The sequence below is a fragment of the Natrix helvetica genome, assembly GCF_964273705.1.
Source record: "Natrix helvetica genome assembly, chromosome: 1".
In the NCBI taxonomy this organism is placed as follows: Eukaryota; Metazoa; Chordata; class Lepidosauria; order Squamata; family Natricidae; genus Natrix; species Natrix helvetica.
This window is the reverse complement of record NC_138548.1, coordinates 71,539,424-71,560,947: the sequence shown is the minus strand read 5'-3', so window position 1 is coordinate 71,560,947 and position 21,524 is coordinate 71,539,424. Positions and strand designations below refer to the sequence as shown.

General features: G+C 45.6%; 1 protein-coding gene across 1 annotated transcript in view; it reads left to right on the top strand.

Annotated features, from left to right (window-relative positions):
• The window catches only part of RPAP1 (RNA polymerase II associated protein 1), a 72,866-nt gene that overhangs the window by 14,331 nt on the left and 37,011 nt on the right, over positions 1-21,524 (top strand). Inside the window, exons 6-11 of the mRNA XM_081936279.1 lie at positions 409-585; positions 1,089-1,328; positions 18,948-19,063; positions 19,257-19,355; positions 19,931-20,032; positions 20,878-21,045. Coding sequence (XP_081792405.1) covers positions 409-585; positions 1,089-1,328; positions 18,948-19,063; positions 19,257-19,355; positions 19,931-20,032; positions 20,878-21,045 — 902 coding nt within the window. The remainder of the gene's footprint in view (positions 1-408; positions 586-1,088; positions 1,329-18,947; positions 19,064-19,256; positions 19,356-19,930; positions 20,033-20,877; positions 21,046-21,524) is intronic.

Below are 21,524 nucleotides of genomic sequence, written 5' to 3'. Positions count from 1 at the left end.
TAATACACCACCTAAAAGTAAGCCCGGATGCATCTTTTGGAGCTAAAATTAAAATAAGACCCGGTCTCATTTTGGGGGAAACACGGTATTACTGTTACAGGGATAAACCCAACTATAAGGGAAAGGGAAAGGTTGCACATATGTTCTAGTTGTTCCTGACTCTAGGGGGCGGTTCTCATCTCTGTTTCAAAGCCGAAGAGCCAGCGCTGTCCGAATATGTCTCCATGGTCATGTGGCCGGCATGACTAAACGCCGAAGGTGCACGGAACGCTGTTTCGTCCCTACAGCCCAGCTATATAGCTAGATTATGGGAAGCAAAGCTTAAGAGCAGAATATAACTCTGAAGGATAGCGAGACGAATAGTGTACCCTATTTTAAATAACACCCTAAGTGCCCTTGATTTTTTAGGTGAAGCTCTTGGTAGCATACAAAGTCCATTGCCTCGCATTGTCACTGGTGAAGGTCTTGGAAGCCTGAGTGGTGAGCAGGAAGCCCAGAACATCCACAAAGAAAATTTGGAAAGGTTGCAATCAATGTCCAAAGAACAGATCTTGGAGGAACAGAACCGATTGATGGCTCAGTTAGGTAAATTATTTTTGCTGACTTACCTTAGCTCAATACATATCTTGGCAAACTGCAAATCAGCCGACGTGCTTTATTCATTTATGTATTTCGATTACCTTTCTTCTGAAGTTAAGGCATGACACATTCCTTAATATTTGAAAAATACAAATGAGATAAATTACCAGTGCAGTAGAATAGAGCCCAAAGTACCAGAGCTCTGTTAGTTTACAAAGATACATATTGGTTTCCATATTTGACACCTTCCTCTTTGAATGTTTAATTTATATAGCAGTCCACATAACAAAGGCATAAAACAGAAAATTGATCCTGGGTCTCCCAGAATAAGAAAATGCTTCATGGCATAAATTGAGATGTGTTTATTTAATTTGCACTCCCAAAGCGTCCCTTACCCAAAGACTAGATGTTTCCAGATATTTAGTCATTTGACTGAAAAAAGTGGAATATTATTTCATTGAAGGGGGCCATTAACGAACTTTATATTTTGTCCTGTTTTCGTTTGTCAGATCCCAATTTACTTGTTTTCTTAAAGTCACGCTATGGTGCTTGCACAATGAAAGAAGGAGAAAGGAAAAGTGAACAAGCCAGGCCAACAAGCCTTACAGAGCCCCAAACATTGCCTGAATCCCAGCCTGAGGCAGCCGAAACACTGACAGATGCTTTGCAACAGAAAGCAAACACAGAAGAGGAACCAGGCACAGAGGTCTTTCTGAGATCTGAAGCCCCTATACAAATGGATGCTGCAGGTAAGAGAAGGCATCGCTGTCGAAATCAATGCAGTAACTTACCCTTTTGAGCAAAGATGCCAGGTTTCCAGATGTCACATTCATGTTCAGTTTTGCAGGATGATGTTCATTTCGCACAGTCAAACTAGAACAATTGCATTTTTTTTATTGATTGCCAAAAGTTACCAAGAAGAACCAAGAAGACACTTGTCTTGGTGGGAGGGAAAAGCTCTTCCTATTCTGGCTCCTTTGGGTGGAGAAGAGAAACTCTTTCCACTCAATTTTGGGTATAATCCAGATTAATGCTTCCAATGGCTACTGATACTTAATGGAAGATGTTTATTCACACAGAGAATGTACAGGGCTCTGTGAATCTTCAAAGGATTGGTTCATTCTGATGCTTAAGGGTTTCGGTATATTTAGAAAAAACCCTTGTGTTAGTCCCAAAAGTGCTTTTTCAAGATGCAACTGGATTTTCTGGTTTTTCTTTGAAGACATTTCGCTTCTCATCCAAGAAGCTTCTTCAGCTCTGACTGGATGGTGGGGAACGGAAGGATCCAAAGAAAAACCAGAAAGTCCTGTTGCCTCTTGAAAAAGCACCTTTGGGACAACCATGACCTGCATGACAGAATCTCCATTAGCCCTTCTGTTAGCATTATCGATGAAGTGCCTGTGTGAATTGAATTGCTCTGCCTCGGTGATTCAAGTGGAAGCGCTATTGGAAACCCAGGGCACCTAATTATTTCGAGTCAGGATGTCATCTTGAATCAAATCTTGCTTCAGGGTGGTTCTGTAGAGCAGAGCAAAACAACACTGTTTCTTGCAAGCTGCCAATCCTTCTCAAAGCCCATCTTGGAAATTTGTGGTGGAATGAGAAAGTGTCAGGGTATTAGTGAGTACATGAAAGACTCCGTTTTTTACAGGAGCCCTCAATTTAAGATCACAATTGAGCCCAAAGTTTATGTAGTTAAATGAGAAATTTGTTAAGTGAGTTTTGCCCCCCCATTTTACGACTTTCCTTGCCACATTTGTTAAGCAAATCCCTGAAGTTATTAAATTAGTAACATAGTTCTTAAGTGAATCTGGCTTCCCCATTGACTTTGCTTGTCAGGAGTTTGCAAAAAGGGATCAAATGGCCCTGGGGCACTGCAACCGTCATAAATATGAACCAGTTTACCAAGCATCCAAATGTAAATCACATGACCATGGGAATGCTGGAAAAGTTGTTAACTGTGAAAAATGGCCGTAAGTCACTTTTTTCAGTGACGTAACTTTGAACGGTCACTAAACGAACTGTTGCAAGTTGAGGACTACCTGTATATTGCGCTCTTTCCGCTATTGCTTTGTTATTTGGGAGGGCATATCACAGAAAAAAGGCATGACAATTAGAGATTAGACACTATTGGACTAACTTTGAATGGTCCCTTCCTGAGAGGTCACATCAGAGGTGGTATTCAACCAGTTTGGACTGATTCGGGTGAACCAGTAGCGGAAATTTTGAGTAGTTCAGAGAATCGGCAAATATCACCTCTGGTTGGCCCTGCCTTCCCGCCCCTGTTGTTCCCTATCCTATATTCCCTTGTTTTTTAGCTCAACTGATTCGCGTGGCAGAGTGGATTGCTGTGCTAAAAAAAACAGCTAAGCTCACCAGCGCTGACACCGAGGGTGGCCTTTGAGTGCTGTGCCCCCACCAAAGCGCTCTCTCATAGAATCAGCAGGAAAAGATTTGGAACCAGTGGGTCACGTGTCCTTTGGGAAGAATGAGCGTAGGCCAATGTAATTCTTACCTGCTTTACCTACATCCAATAGTAATATCTGCTTGCTTCCAATTAATATATATTTAGAAAGCTTTTACAAGATTTTTGCCCTTTTTTGGTTCCAAATTCACACTGGTTCCTTCATTCTGAGAGTCCAAAATAAAGCCTTGGATAGACATTTATTTAACATTTTAAGGTGGCTGATTGAGGAAATCCTCTGTACAATATACAGAAGTTCCTAATAAAAATTAAAATCATGTTCTGCCCCATACTGAGATAAAAAGGCTTTTATTTGGCATCAGAATGAGATAGGTATTCTTGTTTTAATTAATTGCCTTATCTCACTCGTGAGGGGAGCCTGAAGAAGAGCTTTCCATGAGGATTTTAAGACTGAATTTATTTTTTGTTCCCAAGGCGCACCGTGTGGTAGTAAGATCCACTTATTTGATGGACTATCTCTTCTTGCAGAGATAGATGAGATCTGTAGGATTTAAGAATTTTGCCTTTAGATTTTGAATTGCTTTTATGACTTGGCTTTTTCTGTAGGCAGTAGCACCAGGACAGCCCCATATATGTGTGTTTGTTTTCTGAATTTATTAATATGGTGTCTTGCTTTTCTTTTATGTTGGATTATTTTAGATATGGTTGTGGGGCTTGTTATATTGGCTTTTTTGTAAACTGATCGTTGGCTGCCCAGAATTATGTGTGGGCAGCCACATACATTTTTTCAATAGATGAACACATAAAATTGCTCTCGGCAAGAATTGACTAAACTAAACTCAAGCTCACTTCTTGAGATAATTGTAGATTGGCAGGCTATAGCGACTCCTTGATTCTCTTTGGTCTAAATTAAATAAAAGGAGTTAGTGTAAGACAGATGCTTGTCGAGATGTTGCCACAGCTCATTAATATCAAATCTGTAAGCAGGAACCTGCGAGCTTCATTTTTGTATTGGTTTCTTTTGATGTTGTGGATAAAATGGTAAAACACTATTTGATCGATACTTTTCATACTCTGTTCATATCTTCAATTCATTTTCTGTTTCTGGTGTGTAGGACGTTTGCTGGTGGATCTAAACAGAGTTACTTACAGCCATCTGATTAAGATGTCTAGAAGTAGCATCCTATGTGACTTTTGCTAGAAAATAAGAGCAGTGGAAAAACGTCTGTGAATGCTTGCTTTCTGCAAATGAACATGACTACCTTCTAGAACAAGGGTGTCAAACTCAACGTTCGTGGACCAGATCCTGGATATGGTCACCCTGGAAACAGCGAAGCACCAGTCCGCGGTACTTCTACCTGCAAAAACGGGTTCCCAATCTCTGTTGCTGGCTGGGACGGCCTCCTGCACTGTCTGCCAGTGAAAATGGCAGAGGCCCTCCCAAGCTCTGGTTTTACTGGCAGAGGGTTGCAGGAGGCTGTCCCAGCCAGCAACAGAGATTAGGAACCCGTTTTCACTGGCAGACCACTTGGGCCACCACATGCGCCACCAACACGAGTAACGTCAAGATGGCCATGCCCACCCTGGTCACGCCCACTCCGGCCCTTCGAGGTCAAACACAACCCTGAGGTGGCCCTCAGTGAAATCAAGTTTGACACTCCTGTTCTAGACAAAGTCATATATACCCTGCTATTTGTTGTTAGCTCCCTGAGGGGTGATTTACAGCATAAAAGAAGTAAGACAGGCCTTTTCTGCCAGGAATTTGCATTTAAATGTCAAAAATAAGAAGAAAGGAAAGGAAGAGAGAGATCGGGAGGAACGTAGTGGAGGGAAATGCACACTAGGAAGAGGCTTTGGAGGTTAGGAAATAGCCTGGATGTCATGTTCTTACTTTACTTTTATTTAATTTATAAACCGCGCCCTCTCCCAGAAAGGACTCGGGGCGGTGTACAGTCATATTAAAACAACAATATAAATACATAAATATAGATAAATATAGATGGAGGAGGTAACATATAAACTGTACAGTAATAATTAAAATTAGCATTAGAGAATTAAAAACTACCCCTAAAAAACTACCCCAGAATAAGATGTTTGCCAGGAGGTTAAAAATGGGACTATAAATCGGCTAGGCCAGCTAATTGGAACAGGTGGGTCTTGAGTTTCTGTCGGAAGGAGCGGAGGTCGGTAGTGTTTCTGATATCGGGGGGGAGGTCATTCCAGAGGGTTGGACCCATCACAGAGAAGGCTCTACTCCTGGGCGCCGCCCGTTGGCATTGCTTAGTGGACGGCACCCGGAGGAGCCCCTCCCTGTGGGAGCGAATTGGTCGCAGGGATGTATGAGGTGAGATGCGATCCCGCAGGTAACTAGGTCCTGTGCCATGGAGCGCTTTGAAGATAGTAATCAACACCTTGAAACGCACCCGAAAAACCACAGGTAGCCAGTGCAGCTCGCGCAGGAGAGGTGTTATGTGGGAGTACCTGGTACTCCCCATGATAGCCCGCGCGGCCGCATTCTGAACTAGCTGTAGTCTTCGGGTGCATCTCAAGGGGAGCCCCATGTAGAGAGTGTTGCAGTAGTCCAGACGGGACGTCACTAGCGCATGAGTGACTGTGCGTAGGGCGTCCCGGTCCAATAAGGGGCGCAATTGGCGCACCAGGCGAACATGGTGGAACGCCCCCCTCGCCACGGCTGCCACATGGTCATCCATCAACAGTCGGGCATCTAGGAGGACGCCCAAATTGTGCGCCCGTTCCACGGGAGGCAGGTTGCTCGCCCCCTATGGCCAGCGATGGAGTCCACTGGTTGAACCGGGGCGCCGGTAGCCACAGCCACTCCGTCTTGGAGGGGTTGAGCCTGGGTCTGTTGTCCCCCATCCAGACCCGAACGGCTTCCAAGCACCGGGACATCATTTCGACGGCCTCGTTGGGGTGGTTTGGGGTGGAAATGTACAGCTGCGTATCATCAGCGTACAGGTGGTATCCGACCCCAAAACCACGGATGATCTCACCTAGCGGCTTCACGTATGTGTTGAACAGGAGGGGCGAGAGGACCGACCCCTGCGGCACCCCACAAGTGAGCGGCCTCAGGGTCGACCTCTGCTCCCCTGCCAACACACATTGCGTCCGGTCGGAGAGGTAGGAGCAGAACCACCGCAAAACGGTGCCCCCTACTCCCACCCCCTCCAGCCGGCGCAATAGGATACCATGGTTGAAGGTATCAAAAGCCGCTGATAGGTCTAATAGGACCAGGATAGAGGAACAACCCCTATCTCTGGCCCTCCAGAGATCATCCACCAACGCGACCAAGGCCGTCTCCGTGCTGTGACCGGGCCGGAAACCGGACTGGCGCGGGTCTAGATAGTCGGTTTCTTCCAGGTGACGTGGGAACTGTTGTGCCACCACACTCTCTACAACCTTCACTAAGAAGGGAAGGTTGGAGACGGGACGATAATTAGCTAGCTCCGCCGGGTCCAGGGAAAGCTTCTTGAGTAAGGGCCTCACCACTGCCTCTTTCAAGGCGGCCGGTAAGGACCCCTCATCCAATGAAGCGTTCACTAGACCCAGGAGCCAGCCTCGTGTAACCTCCCAGGATGCCAGTACAAGCCAGGAGGGACACGGGTCCAATAAACATGTAGTGGCTCGCAGTTGCCCACGTAACCTGTCTAAATCCTCAGGGGCAACAGAGTCAAACTCCTCCCAGCGTGGTCCCTCAAGATTTGCTTCTGACGTCTCCCCTGGTCCACTGAAGGGGGCCCATCCACTCCGGATCTGAGCGATTTTGTCCTGCAGATATTCCCCAAACTCCTCTGCTCTACCCTGCAAAGGGGCTTCCCGCGGCCTCTGTGATAGGAGGGAGCGGGTCACCCGAAACAGGGCGTCAGGGCGGTTGTCTGCGGACGCAATAAGAGCGGCACAATGTCTACGTTTGGCCGCTCTTAGTGCCACAAGGTAGGTCCGTAAATAGGCTCTTACTTGTGTTCGGTCAGATTCGGAGCGTGAGGACCTCCACCTGCTCTCTAGGCGTCTCCTGTGGCGTTTCATCACCCTTAGCTCCTCGGTAAACCAAGGAGCCAGGGTGGTTCGTTGCCGCAGGAGAGGCCGCAAAGGCGCAACCCGGTCCAAGGCCCCGGCAGCCGCCCTATTCCATGCGGCCACTAGGTCCTCCGTCCGGGAGCGGGTCAGGGCTACAGGAAGTGGCCCAAGCTCCGTCTGGAACCTATCCGGTTCCATCAGGCGCCTGGGGCGGAACCATCTGGGACAATCTGGTTTCGCCTCCCCGCGGCGGGGGGTAGCGCCAGGGAAGTCGAGCCGGAGAGATGAGTGATCTCACCATGACAGGGGTGTAATAACCAAATCCCCTATTCCCAGATCACTCGTCCACTGTCCAGAGACAAAAACAAGGTCCAGCATGTGACCACCCTCGTGTGTGGGGCCCTGAATTAGTTGGGTCAGGTCCATGGCTGTCATGGAAGCCATGAACTCCCGAGCCACCTCGGATGCTTCACCCGTCGACGGCAGATTGAAATCCCCCATAACCAAAAGTTTGGGGGTCTCAACCGCCGTCTCTACGATCAGCTCGAGGAGATCAGGCAGGGCCGCTGATGCATAGCGAGGAGCCAAGTATTCAATCAGCAAGCCCAACTGCCTCCCTGGGCCCCATTTCACACCAAGGGACTCACACCCGGATATCTGTGGCACAGTGAACTCCCACGGTTCCAGACTCTCCCATATAATTACCGCCACCCCACCACCCTTACCCAGGGCCCGCGGCTGATGAAATGCACGGTAGCCCGGTGGGCACATTTCCACGGGGGGTAAACCACCCTCGTGGCCCAACCAGGTCTCCGTTATCCCTGCAAGGTCTAGCTCCCCCTCCGAGATCAACTCATTAATGAGGGGGGCCTTGTTGACAATGGACCTTGCATTGCAAAGCATCAGAATCAGGCCCTGGCTCTGTAAGTCCTGGCCACCTAGACTGCGGGGGTTGGTACAAGCGACCGGGCGTGTCCAACAGCCACGGTCTCCCAACCGACTATGAGATTTTCTTCCATCCTCGCACCCACCCCTCCCCACGACCGTTGAAATAGGACAACCCTCTATTGGAATATCATTCTCCCTTCCCCCCCTCCGCTCACTCCCCTCTTGACCTCACCTGTTCGCCTGGCACTAGTCCCCCTCCTGGCCTGATTAACCCTCCCACCCACCCTGGAGCCCCCTAAAACGGATAAAAACATTTTTTGAAAAACCCCTGAGTCTACGCTTCCTCCACCTCTCTGGGTTAACGAACCCGTCATCAAGGTGGGCCCTTGAGAGGGCAAAGGGCCATACCTGCGAGAGGGGGGACTCCCGCAGTAGGAGCAAGTCTGACCTCGAGTATATGATGGAAAGAGCTATAACAGGGCCAGGGTGCTATCGATGTTAAGTGAGTCAACAAGCCAGGTTCCATACGAGGGGATAGCAGTGCCTATAGTCACATCTAGATGAAAAGATGGTGAGCTGGTCAGATGGTCAAATGATAAGTCGGATGATAGGTGGGTGGAGGCCAGGAGGCAGTCCGTGGTAGGCGGTAAAAGGCAGATAGTCTATAGTAAATAATTGATGATAAGCGGAGGGGGGTAGATGAACAGTAGGATGGTAGGGGTGAGAGATGGTAGGGGGTAATCTAGCAGGTACGCACTGACAGTCAGCTGGAAGCAGTTGTAGATAGCCAAATATCAGGCGGGCAGATAATTACAGATGGTCAGCGAGGGGCACCTGGGCACAACCATGGCAGGCAGCTGGCAGGGGCCGATGGATCCTCTGCCTGCCAGGCGCTAAGCCTCCTGCCAGCCTCCTGCCAGTCTCCAGGGCAAGCCCCGCCCTGCCCCTGGTGCCACAGGTCTCCCTCCTTCTGTCAAGGCTCCAGCGTAGACCTCTAAGACTAGCCCCGTCGTAGCCTACCTCCCCATGCTTCGGCGACCCCCAGCTGCTGATCCTGGCCCGAGCGCCGCTCCGGCCAGCCTACGGCCCTCCCGCAGCCCTTCCATCAGCCTCCGGCGCCTCGAGCCGCGCTCAGCCCCCGCACGGCCTTCAGACGGTCCTCACCCTCCAGTCAGCCTCGCCGACATTGACGGTGTCGTCGCCGCTCGGGTCGCCGGAATGCCGCCGCCGCCCCCTTTGTCCTTCCTCTGCCTCCGCCGCCGCTGTTGTCGTCGCCGCCGCCGCCGCCATCACCGGCCTCCCGCTCTGACTCCAGCTCCGGTTCCAGCTCCAGACGGTGCTTTCCCTTTCTCTCCTCTGGCTGTTCGACCACCCTGGAGGGCCAATTTAGGTCCTAAGGAAAGCCAGGGTGGTCGTTGATCTAATTCCCGGCCCTCAAGGTGGAAAGAGGGCCAGGAGCATCCCCTCCCCCGTCAGAGAGCTCCGTAAACATACGGAGCTCAGAAGCCAGCCGCCATCTCCCCGGAAGCTCCTTCCTCCTTCTTCAGCATTGCATCCTGATAATGCCTGTGTCAGGGTTCCAAATGACATACAAAATTAAATCAGAGTCCAAGGCAAAGCATTGCTCAAAGTTCCAATTTATTAAGAGAGTCATGTTGGCACATCTGGAGAAACCCGAATCTGAGCTTCCTGGGGTTTCCCCACCCAGTTGAGAGTTCAATATCTTGCCCCACACCCACAAGTTCATCACAGGGTCCAATCTTCCACTGCCATGCTGGCAGTTCCACCCATCCAGTTCTCCTGTGCGCTGCTTGGAGAATCCAAGCATGGGTTAACTTTGTCCATTAGCCTAGAGACTGAATTATAAAATTGTTGCCCACGCCTCCTCTGACTGGAAGAGTTCAATTTTTTAACTCGGTCCAGCCTGAAGAGACGTATAATTTTTCTCTCTAGCATAATAGACAAATTAACTCTTTCAACTGTAAGTATTTCCCTTGTAGGTTTTTTTCCTCTACTCTAGGTGACTACTGAATTGAAGGGCAGGCAGTTCCGTTCCGATGGACTGCCTTGCCGGGCCATTCGTTTTTCTCGGCGCAATTCTGGCGCCCCTGAAGACTAACTTGGCCTAAACAGGTAGCGGTTGACCTCATCCCCTACCGATAGCTGCAGTGAAGAGCTGGTTCGCCACTCTCGCTTCGGCCATGCTGGGCACGATCCGCTGATTACACGAGATCAGTCCCTACCGCTTTAAATTCGCTTTGCCGCTGAGCCTCACTGTTTGGGCGAGTTCGGCTTCCCTGGCAGGCGCGATTCGCTAGAAGTAGCGCAATCGCTGTCCTGCTCACAGAGCAGCAGTTACTGCCATGGACGCAGCCACTGCAAGGAAAATAGTTTTTAGACGGCCGTTGCCCTCGTCAAAATCGCAACGGTGGCCATTTTGGAAGCCCTTTTTAAAAGTCCGCGCCATTGCGAAAGGACTAAAGGGCGGCTGATCTGTTCACGCCCAGACGCATGATGTCAGATCACCCGAGTGTGGTACTAACGGCAGCCTGACGCTGATCGCCATTGCACACAAGGACTCATTCGGTATAGCAGCGGCTCATGCTTCTTTGACCTGTGTTCCCCTTTGCGAAGCCCGATTGTTGAACAAACCTTCGTTTCTCAGATCAGCTGATTATTCTGAGTGAGCTCATATTCTAACGATGGCTGATCGCTTGGTGACTGGGAACAACTCAGGGGCAGAAACCTCCCCCTCATTGCCTTCCATTCAGTCCATGGCCAGTGATAGGGTTGGGAGGACGGTCGCCAGGACCTCCTGCAGGACCAGAGCAGGCACCTCATCTGCGATTGCAGATAAGGCCGCAGGGCAGAAAGATAAGAACAAGAAGGGAACTAGGCCTCCGGCCGCTTCCACTTCCAGCAGGTCCCGACCAGCCCTCACCTTGCAGGCCTCTCCACCATCCTCCCCACCCAGACTGACAGGAATTCAGGGATAGCTCGGCGTCTGTCCACCACAAGAATTTATGAGACCACCTGGAGGGCCTTCTGTGGGTGGGCCTGCGGAACCAATATTAACCGTGTCTCGGCTTCAGTGCCGCAAGTACTCAAGTTTTTGCAGATAAAGGACTTACTCCCAATACTCTACGCCGCCAGGTTGCAGCTCTATCGACGGTCATTGTCTGCGGTCACGGACGCTCCCTGGCTCAACATTCGCGGGCACGGTCTTTTCTCAAAGGGGCTTCAAACCTTAAGCCCCCGGTCTTCCATTGCTATCCCACGTGGGACCTGACAGTGGTTCGAGTTTCTCCGTGCAGTTAGTCTCAGACTGTTGACCCTTAAAACTGTTTTCCTTGTTTTGTTTCTTTTGCTGTTTTACTTCAACTCGTAGGGTATCAGAGCTGGCAGCCCCGTCAGTCCGTGAGGAACTCTGTATTTTCCACCCAAACAGCGTGGTTCTTCGCCTGGACCCTACATTCCTCCCCAAGGTCAACTAGTGCTTTCACCGGACGCAGGAGATATTCTTCCGGACTTCTGTCCGTGACCTTCGCACCCGAGAGAGAAACAATGGCACTGTCTTGACGTTCGCAGGGCACTCCGCCGTTATGTGAAATGAACTGCTTCATTTAGAAGGTCGGAAGCCTTATTCGTTTCCTTTCAGCCATCAACCATGGGCCAGAAGGTGTCCTCCAATACTATCTGACGTTGGCTGAAAGCATGCATTGCCGTTGCCTATGAGACCTAGTCTAGACCTGTACCCAGGCGCATCACTCCTCATTTCACCAGGAGTGCGGCCACCTCGGCAGCCTGGGCCACTCAAGCCTCGGTAGAGGAGATTTGTGGGGTGGTGACCTGGTCATCTCCGTTGCCCTTTGTCAGACATTATAGGTTAGACGTGTTTGCCTTGGCTGAGGCCTCATTTGGGTGGCGGGTCCTTCAGAGAGTTATATCGGCATCTCAGACCCTTGACCAACCAGGCACCCGCCCTTGAGCTTCATTGCTTTAGCATGTTCCATGCTTGGATTCTCCAAGCAGCGTATAGGAGAACGACGGTTGACTTACCTGAACAGTCCTTCTATGTGTGCTGTGAGGAGAATCCACCCCACCCTCGCTTTGGCTGGTCCAGGGGACTTCAGGATTTGTATTTCTGGTCTGCCCTGTTCGGAGTTTGACTTGAGGATCGGACTGTTTCATTTCTGGACTATTTCTATTATATTATGACCTGACAGCAAAATCTACATCTCTTAGTTTGGCTGAGCCTTCATACAAAACAACTCTTCTAGTCAGAGGAGGCGTGGTCAACAATTTCATAACTCAGTCTCTAGGCTAATGGACAAAGTTAAGCCATGCTTGGATTCTCCTCGCAGCGCACATAGAAGGACCGTTCAGGTAAGTCAACGGTTGTTCTAGTCAGGTGCAGAGGTGTAGAGACAAAGGATGACCTTGGATTCTAGAAAGGAATGTAATTTTGACAACATCACATTCTACTCCTTACTATTCTCCCTCCCAATTCCCCACTAATGAAGCAGCATAGTAGAATAGAATATTAGTGTGGCAGGCCAAAGATCCCAAAAGGAACCGGCTGCAGGCCTGACCGCCTGTTGGTTTTCCCATGAAACAGGCAGACAGATTATGACCTAGTCAAACAAAGCCCCGCTGGTTGTACATAACACTTTAGAGTAACATTTTGTTTTTCTTACTTTTGGATATTGTGAAACAAGTGCGATTAATTCAAGGAGCCATATGTTGCTAAGACCTATCCTCAAGCTTTAGTTGAAGTTTCCTTTGGGGTTTGTGCTTCTTTTTCCATTGTTGCTTGGCTCCCTACAGCCTTCCTTTCTCTTCCCTGATCCTTGTTGTGCTACATTTTTGAAGTCTCAGCAGCCACTTGGACCCTGCTTAATAAGACTTTGGGATTGAAGTGGTGTGGTTTGGTGAGATAAGGTATTGTGTTTACTGTTTTCTTGTTCAGAGATCAGCTTTAACATGGAAGAGGCAAGAGTGGGAGAGCACAACCATTTAGTACTTCCAAAAGAACCTGTCTTCTCCCGCTTCTTAAAATCTCCTTTGTATTTTCTTCAACACATCCTCCACACTTTCTGTTTAATATTCAGCATTTTGAGGCTAAATAAGAAGGTGCTGACTTTAAGAGAAGTGTTGATGCTCTTTCTGCAGGGTGAGGAAACTAGCCTTCAGGCCAAACTATTTGCAAAATACAGACACCGGCAAAGAATTGATGAGAGAAAAGCAGTGCAATGGTAGGAAAAAACAGATTGGTCTTCTCGGGGGAACACAAAGTGCTTTGACCCAAGAGGGCAATTTCTTTGCAAAGACATAAGCATATCTTTGCAATTCAAAATGTCAGTGAAGCTTTTCAAGTTTCCTAAAGTTTTACTTATAGAACATTGTGCCCAGCAGGGGAAATAATATTAATTTTGCATTAGCACTTAGCTCTGGAAAGCTACCACTCCTGATGGCAAGCAGTAAATTCACAATAAATAAACTAATAGTAGTTGTAACTCCAACAAGAAAGAGGAAGTCTGCTTTTGCCACAAGGAGAGATTAATTCAAATTGAGAGACTAATTTTTCTAACAAGATGGAAAGATTTGTCTTTTTATTTTCCAAGATACTATATCCATTTTCTCAAGTGACACCAGGCTATTAATGATGCTTTTTGCTATGCCAGTTTGTATCTCCACCAGGCTAGTATTGCCTCTCAGAACGGTAGCACTTAAGAGGTCTGAATTTCAGTAATAGGACATGACTTTTCCATGCTGAAGGACCCAAATCCAATCTTCGATCTCTTGCAGATGAACAGTTTGCAAGTAATGAAAAATGCTTCTGCCTGGAATCTTCGAACAGTAAAAGCCAAAGAAGAGTGATCTTATTGCTGAATCAATTTTAATTTTAATCAATTTTTGTCAATTTTAAATTCTATTTTATATATTTGTTACCTCCTCCATATATATGTGTACGTACGTGTATGTGTTTATTTTTATCTGTATATGTATTGTTCATTTGTATATTTTATGTGCTTTTATTGTACGCCGCCGCGAGTCCTTTAGGAGAGGGTGCGGCTAACAAATAAAAATTTATTATTATTATTATTTATTATCACATATTTATGTTGGCTATTTATTTAATGACTCATGCAAATGAGGTATTTAGATAGAACTTAGAAATTTACCTATTTTTCGGACTATAAGACGCACCATGTTTTCGAAGAGGTAAGTAAGAAAAAAAAGTTTTTGCCTTCCCTCAGCCCCCAACAGCACTCTGCAGGCTTCAGCAGGGCTGGGGCAAGGTAAAAACGCCCCCGTTTTTGCCTTGCCCCAGTCCTGCTGAAGCCTGCAAAGTGCTGCTGGGGGCTGAGGGAAGGCAAAAAAGCCTCAGTTTTTGTGAAAAACAGCCCATTTTTCACAAAAACAGAGGCTTTTTTGCCTTGCCCCAGCCCTGCTGAAGCCTTCAGAGGGATGCTGGGGGCTGAGGGAAGGAAAAAAGCCTCAGGTTTTGTGAAAAATGGCCCATTTTTCACAAAAACAGAGGCTTTTTTGCCTTGCCCCAGCCCTGCTGAAGCCTTCAGAGGGATGCTGGGGGCTGAGGGAAGGAAAAAAGCCTCAGGTTTTGTGAAAAACGCCCCATTTTTCACAAAAACAGAGGCTTTTTTGCCTTGCCCCAGCCCTGCTGAAGCCTTCAGAGGGATGCTGGGGGCTGAGGGAAGGAAAAAAGCCTCAGTTTTTGTGAAAAACGGCCCATTTTTCACAAAACAGAGGCTTTTTTGCCTTGCCCCAGCCCTGCTGAAGCCTTCAGAGGGATGCTGGGGGCTGAGGGAAGGAAAAATGTGATGCGGGGGTGGGGCTTCGGGAAGCCAAAAATGGCCGTATTCAGTGTATAAGACTCACCAACATTTCCACGCTCTTTTAGGGGGGAAAAAGATGCATCTTATGCTCCGAAAAATATGCTATTTATTTATTTAACAAACTTATATGGGCACCCATCTCACATAGTGATTGTAGGTGACTGACCAATGAAAACAACAATATAAAAACGAATATATTTCCCAGCAGGTGCCAGACCAGTGGTGGGATTCAGCCAGTTTGCACCTTTTCGGGAGAACCGGTTGTTAACTTTCTAAGCAGTTCGGAGAACCGGTTGTTGGCAGAAATCTCAATTTATTTTTTTCCACTTTACAGGGCTAATCTTGTAAGGAAGGCAGGAAGGAAACATTCTGGTGTTGTTTCTAGCCTAATCTTTATTGCTCTGCTTACAGAAACTGCATCTCTGGTTAACCCTTATTACATTGTAACAGCTAAGGCGAAGCGCCCATCAACGTGAGTGACATTGAGTTGGCCATGCCCACCCAGTCACATGACCACTGATTTCCGCCTATCCAGCTGATCATTAGGGCAGAGAACCGGTTGTTAAATTATTTGAATCCCACCACTGTGCCAGACCACTCATACTGTAAACCTCCCGAGTCAGTCCCATCCTTGCCCAAAACATGGAAAGCAGAACCAGTTCTTCACTGTTTTCCAGAAGGCTAAAAGGGTAGAGGCCCCTGCATCTTAACATGCATTATTAGAAGCATTTCTTCTTTCAGACTTCCTTGAAAATAATTTTAATTAGATAAAATTAAGTTTTTCATTTTTTGCCCAAACATGCCATAATAATGATTTATTATAAACAAGCCACCTTTAATCCATGTTATATAAACCTGTGTTGTTTCACCAAACCATGCCTAAGATTAATCACAGTTTAGGTTTTCTGCAGGGTATTAAGCTGCAGATTAAAAAAAAAAAAACTGAAGCAGATAGTAATATCTTCCTCAGGGTCGTGCTGTAATAGGGAATTGCATAAGTCAGGTTTACATTAATTTCTACCACCGCAAACCCGGATTACTTGTAATGCTTCAACAGAACTGCTAGGATGCAGTTTTAAAATTCACTTGATCTGGTAAGTCAGTAAATGCCACAAATTCAAACAGGAGCTGCCTGGATGTTTTCATGGTCCCATGGCTCCTATGAGAACAGCAAGGTGGAAGCTGTGGGCAGGAGGGCCTTGGCAGACTTTTCCTGCCATTTTTCAAATGGGAAGCGTGGCTGGCTACCAGTCATGCCATTGTCATCTTATGTCTGGACTATTGATGCTCACTTGCCATGGTGTTGCTACTGACCTAAGAAGCCGTGCTCCAGGTATTACAGGCCAATCTGTATTTGCCAATGTGCTCTCTCTTCTACAGGACCTTTATTTGTTGCCAAAGAAGCTTGAAAAGATCCTGTGCCTATTCAGCTTCTGGGCTGCCAGCTTGCATTGCTGTCTGTAGGAGGATTAGTCTGCCGATAACAGTAGAATAAATAACAGTATTTTTCCCCCCTGTTGACAAAGTTTTAGTGTTTACGTTTGAGCTACATATTACTAATCCGATTCAGAGCGTGGTTTAATTAGCTTTTCTCATTTAGTGATTAATTGAAAAAAAAACACAGAGAGACAGAGTAAATTACAAATACCAGAACAGTACAAGTTTCTGTTTATTTGTTCTTTCTTCCTGCTTCACACCCACCATCTTGATGCATTACTTTTTTTTTTTTGGCAATGAACTGAATGTGAGTTGAATAGAAATTTGCAGAGATTTTTTTTTTAATCTGAATGAGTGCTTTAGTTTTCTCATTTTGTTTGTGTGTGTGTTTTAGCATTTTAGATACTTGGCTTTTTTCCTACAAAAAGGAAAGGCATGCTGTATATTCCTATCACTCATGGAACTAAAGGGGTAGGAACAAGAAAATTTGCCTGAGCCTTAAAAAGAATACTCTTTTCCCCCAAAGATGGCCCTGTTAACATTCAGGAGGGAAGTGAAAGCTATTCTCTGGTCCTGGACCCTTGGATTTTAACTTTCCAGGCAGGCTTTTAACATGTTTTACCAGCTGATATTATTACATTATTATTGTTGCATATGTGCAAGGGATATCACAATCTTTAGACTGGAACTTTGCCGTCCTTTGGGTTCTAACCCAAATCTAGGAATGATGGAAGTATAATGATATTGATAACAATGGTTTTAACTTTTTATGGTTTTACATACGTGAACCAGACAGAATATGGGCACAAATGTATACACAGAGCAACAGTCCCAATCCATAGAGAGCAGGCCAGCAAAGAATTTAAAATGGCCAAAGTGGAGAAGCAGAAACATGGTATGTGGGAATGACATTGGAAGGCAGGAGGGAGAGCTGTAGAGGGACAACTGGAATGTAAAAGGTATCTCAGTCCATAGAAGGAGGGAGAACATAGGAAGCATGTTCAGAAGTGACCCTTCTGGTATTCTGGAGATTAAAATTTCTGGAGAAATGCTAGAGATAAGATCATATTAAATCAGACAGTATTTATTTATTCTTTGCTTAATTTATTATTTCGGGATACCGTATATAGTCACCTATCTGGCAATTCCAACTTCTATATTGTTGTCCCTCAGATTGAAGAAGGTAAATTGAATCTGAGGTCAAATGGAAGGGTAGTTTCTTCAAGTTTATATAATGAATTCAAGACAGATGGAATCTTCAGGGACTTCCTGGTTTATTACTTAGAATCTGCGGATGATGTTAGTGACTTTAGGGATGGGTGAAAATTTATTTTGCTTTATTTGTGTTTTAAAATTCAATTTTTTCAGTATTAATACTTGAGAACTTGTATTCTGGACAACATTCCACAGGTAATGTTATGGATTTATCTCAAATTCTCAGTGGATTGCTTCTTTATTGTTTCTATATTGTCTAGCCTGTAATAACTAAATATTTGAAAAGCTTGATGTCTAATCCTTTCTGAGACTTTCTCGCTACTCTTGCAGCCTTTAATTTTGTTGTTCTGATTGAGTTCTTACCCGTTTGTATTTAGTTCCTTGAATGCCTTGAGCTCTTTCTGTTTTATTTTTACAATGTCTAGAATTCAAAGGAATGTTTCAAATGAAATAACCTCTCTGTTTGAGAAACTCCTCTAAGATTGTTTAAAAAAATATTATTGCAACCTACATTGTCATTTTTCTATACTTTTTTCCAATATGTGTATAGAATGCAGTTTTGGTTATTAACCTTATTTTTCTGCTCTTGATTTCTCTTCTTACAAAAAGCAAGGGTTAAGGCTAGTTGAGGGAGAATCTCTGATTCTTATGACAGAGAAACCTTGGAAACCAGTAGCTATAGGGCCATTGACTTGAAAACACTGCAAGGAGAGGCAGAAGTTTTAAATATTAGGGCAGGATTCTTGTGTACCATTAGATGGATAACATTTTTTCCAGGGGTGGGCTTCAAAAATTTTAGCAAGGGGTTCTCTGCCAGGTTGCTGGGTGGGCGTGGCCTAGTCAGCCTCCTGCACCATAGGGAGAAGGTCGTTTTTACCTTCCCTGGGCTCTGGAGGCTTTGCTCAAGCCAACGGGAGGACGAAAATGGCCTTCCCCAAACTTCCGGTAGACCTGTTTTTTGCCCTCCCTGAGCGTCCACATGCACCCTGTATCCAAAATGGGAGGGGTGGGGTGGGCGGGGCCAGCCAGGAGTGGGATTTGGGGGTTCTCCGAACTGCACAGAATGTGAGCTAGAGGTTCTCCTGAACCCCTGTGAATCCTCTGAAGCCAACCCCTGGTTTTTTTCCCTATATATGCTTTCCTAATTCTCTGCAGTAAATCTAGTTAGCTAACTTTCTTATGTTGGCGTAGGACTGTAGAATGAGGAGAGAGTTTAATTGTCATACCTGATATGCACATTTGACAGTTTTATTCATTCTGCGCGCAAGGTGATTATCAGCTTGGCTTCATTTTATTGTTAACAACCTCTTCCCCTTTCTTCTCTAGAAGTTATGGAAAATTAAATTGTCAGTGGAGCTGTGATATTCATGGCTGAAAGATGAGTCATTTGGGTGTTTTTCACCCCGTTGTTGTAGCATAAAACTATTTTTGAGGACCTTTCATAGACAGTGATGTCTGCTTTTGTTTTTGTGGCCGAGAACAGTAACGCTTGTCTTTGCCTTTCCAAAAAGATGGTGACATTCCTGTGAAGCCTCAAAGGGAATGGGTCCACATGGACAGTGTAGAATTTGAGAAGCTGGAGTGGACAAAGGACCTTCCTCTGCTGAGGCAGAGCCAAATAAAAAAGGTTGGAAAATAAAAAAGCAATTTCTTCTCTCTCGCTTTTCAAAATGATCTTTCTCCAGAATGCATGACAGTGGAAATAATTTGGTTGGCTTAAATAGATTTCGGTGCTCTAAATTGTTCTAGATTTTCTGCCAAGTTTTTAGATATCTGAATAACTTAATAAGAAATAATGTTTTTGACTCTTTTTCCAATAGGGGATGCAAGCACGTTTTAGTCTGAAAGGAGAACTTATTCCTCCAGATAAAGAGTTTCCCACACATTTGGGCCTACATCACCATGGAGAAGAAGCAGAGGTAGGTGAAGAGCAACTTCAGATTTAAGCATACCTACAATCTTATTGCGTAATTTGTGTCACATTATTCTGCCATTTTTTACCTAATTCTGGACTAGTGAGGGCCCACAGTATAAACTTGTAAAGATCTGCTTTAATTTTTTAAGAAAAAACAAACAAATGTGATGAAAAGCCTAGTGTTTGGGACTTTTTATAGTCCTTAAAAGAGGGCTATAAAATAAAAATAAAACTCTCAAATTCTAGCCTTGCGGCAGATTGTATTTCTCTATGTGTAGCTTATGTTATGAGCTTAATTCCTCTGAAGCTCTTGTTTTCCCGTTGCTTTTGTTGTAAACATCCCCTTTTAGGCAGATTTATCAGGCATATCGTCTGCATCTGCCATACTGTGATATGAATAGTGTGGAAGATGGGTAGAAGCCGATTAATTTAACTCTTTGCTCAATAAAATTTTTATTCAGAGAAATGAACAATGGCCTGAGATGGTAAGATATTACTATCGTTGCTCCTTCCTGCTGATAGCACACTATACTCTCTTTTTACCCTTGACGGTTTCAATGTTTGTTTATTGGATCCTAGAGGGCTGGCTATTCACTGCAGGAACTCTTCCACTTATCTCGTAGCCAAGTCACTCAGCAAAGGACGCTGGCTTTACAGGTGCTGGGACACATTGTCCAGAAGGTAAGCTCAGCGTTTGTGAGGAGTTTGAATGCTTTCTCAATGGTGCTTTTATAGAGTTCCATCATCTTTTCATTAGGTGTTGTTGTAGGTAGATGAAATTGGTAAGATAGCATCTTTATATCTAAATAGAGAGAGATAGTTTTTGAATCTGAAGTGGGAGAAGGTATGGTGAATTCAGGGGAGTCACTCATGCCTAAAAATGCATCTCCTTTAAGAACTTGCTAAAAAGTATAGTTTAGTGCCAATGCCAGATCTAATGCCATTGTGACTTGCTCACACTTTGAATAGTATCAACATGTAGCAGTGAAATATTTTTTGACTCTAGGCAAATAGCTTTCCCATTGGTAATTACCATTGCTGTTTGCTTTCTCTGCTTTGATATATAGCCTGTAAGTTGCCTTGGGAATCTCTTTTCCATTTGTTGAGAACATTGATTTAGGTCTCCTGTCCAATAGGTGAACCATTAAAAATTCATTTAGAAATATAGTATGCATAGATACCAAAACACAAAGATAAAATTGTAGCCAGTAACCCCTCCAAATTTCATTGTGGTTTTGGAGCTTGTCTTCCTGTGGTATGATGTGAAGCAGGACCTGCTAAAGACTAGCCTTTTTCACCTGTTTTAGAGGATCAAGAATATATACAATAAGCCTAGGCTATAACTGCTTCTGTTATCAGTGATCTTCCATTTGCTGGAAGGCTTTCCCAAATTGCCCCATGACACAAGAAGGAGCAGCGCAGTAGCAGCTTTTCTGCGGTCCTAGGCAATTTTGTTGGGGCCCAGCTGATATGGACTAATGTCCTTGTCCGTGCTAATGGATGTTTGCTTGCGATGTGTGTTTCAGGCCAAGGCAGGAGGGTTTGCCTCCTCGCTGGAAGGAAGTGTCCTGCAGGTGTTGCTTGATGCTGGTTTCCTATTTTTGCTCCGTTTCTCCTTGGATGATCCAGTGGATAATGTCATGGCAGCCACTGTCCATGCTCTCCATGCACTGCTTGTCTCTCTGGATGATGAGGTTTGTATCTTCAGAATACTTGAATTTGTTTAAAAGACTTCATTGCTCACTGAAAATAAAGGAATGGCTAAATTCCTTCACTTGAGATGGATGTTTTCCCCCCCTTTCTAGAGATGTCTGGCATCAAAGTGATGCTTTGACCTTTTGTATCTGACTTTGTATTAGTGCTTGCTCACCTTCTGAGCCACTGTATTCCCATTTAAACATCTTGCAAACATTAAGTATTATTCAGAGATTGTCCTGAATGAGTTCTTTTGGAAATAGCAATAGCACTTAGACTTACCGTATATACTTGAGTATAAGCCGACTCAAGTATAAGCCGAGACTCCTAATTTTACCCCCCAAAACTGGAAAAAGTTATTGACTCGAGTATAAGCCGAGGCTGGGAAATGCAGCAGCTAGATAACAATAAAATTGCTTTAATTGAGGTATGTGGAAAAGAGGAGTGCGATGGGACTGTATACACATAAACACGAATA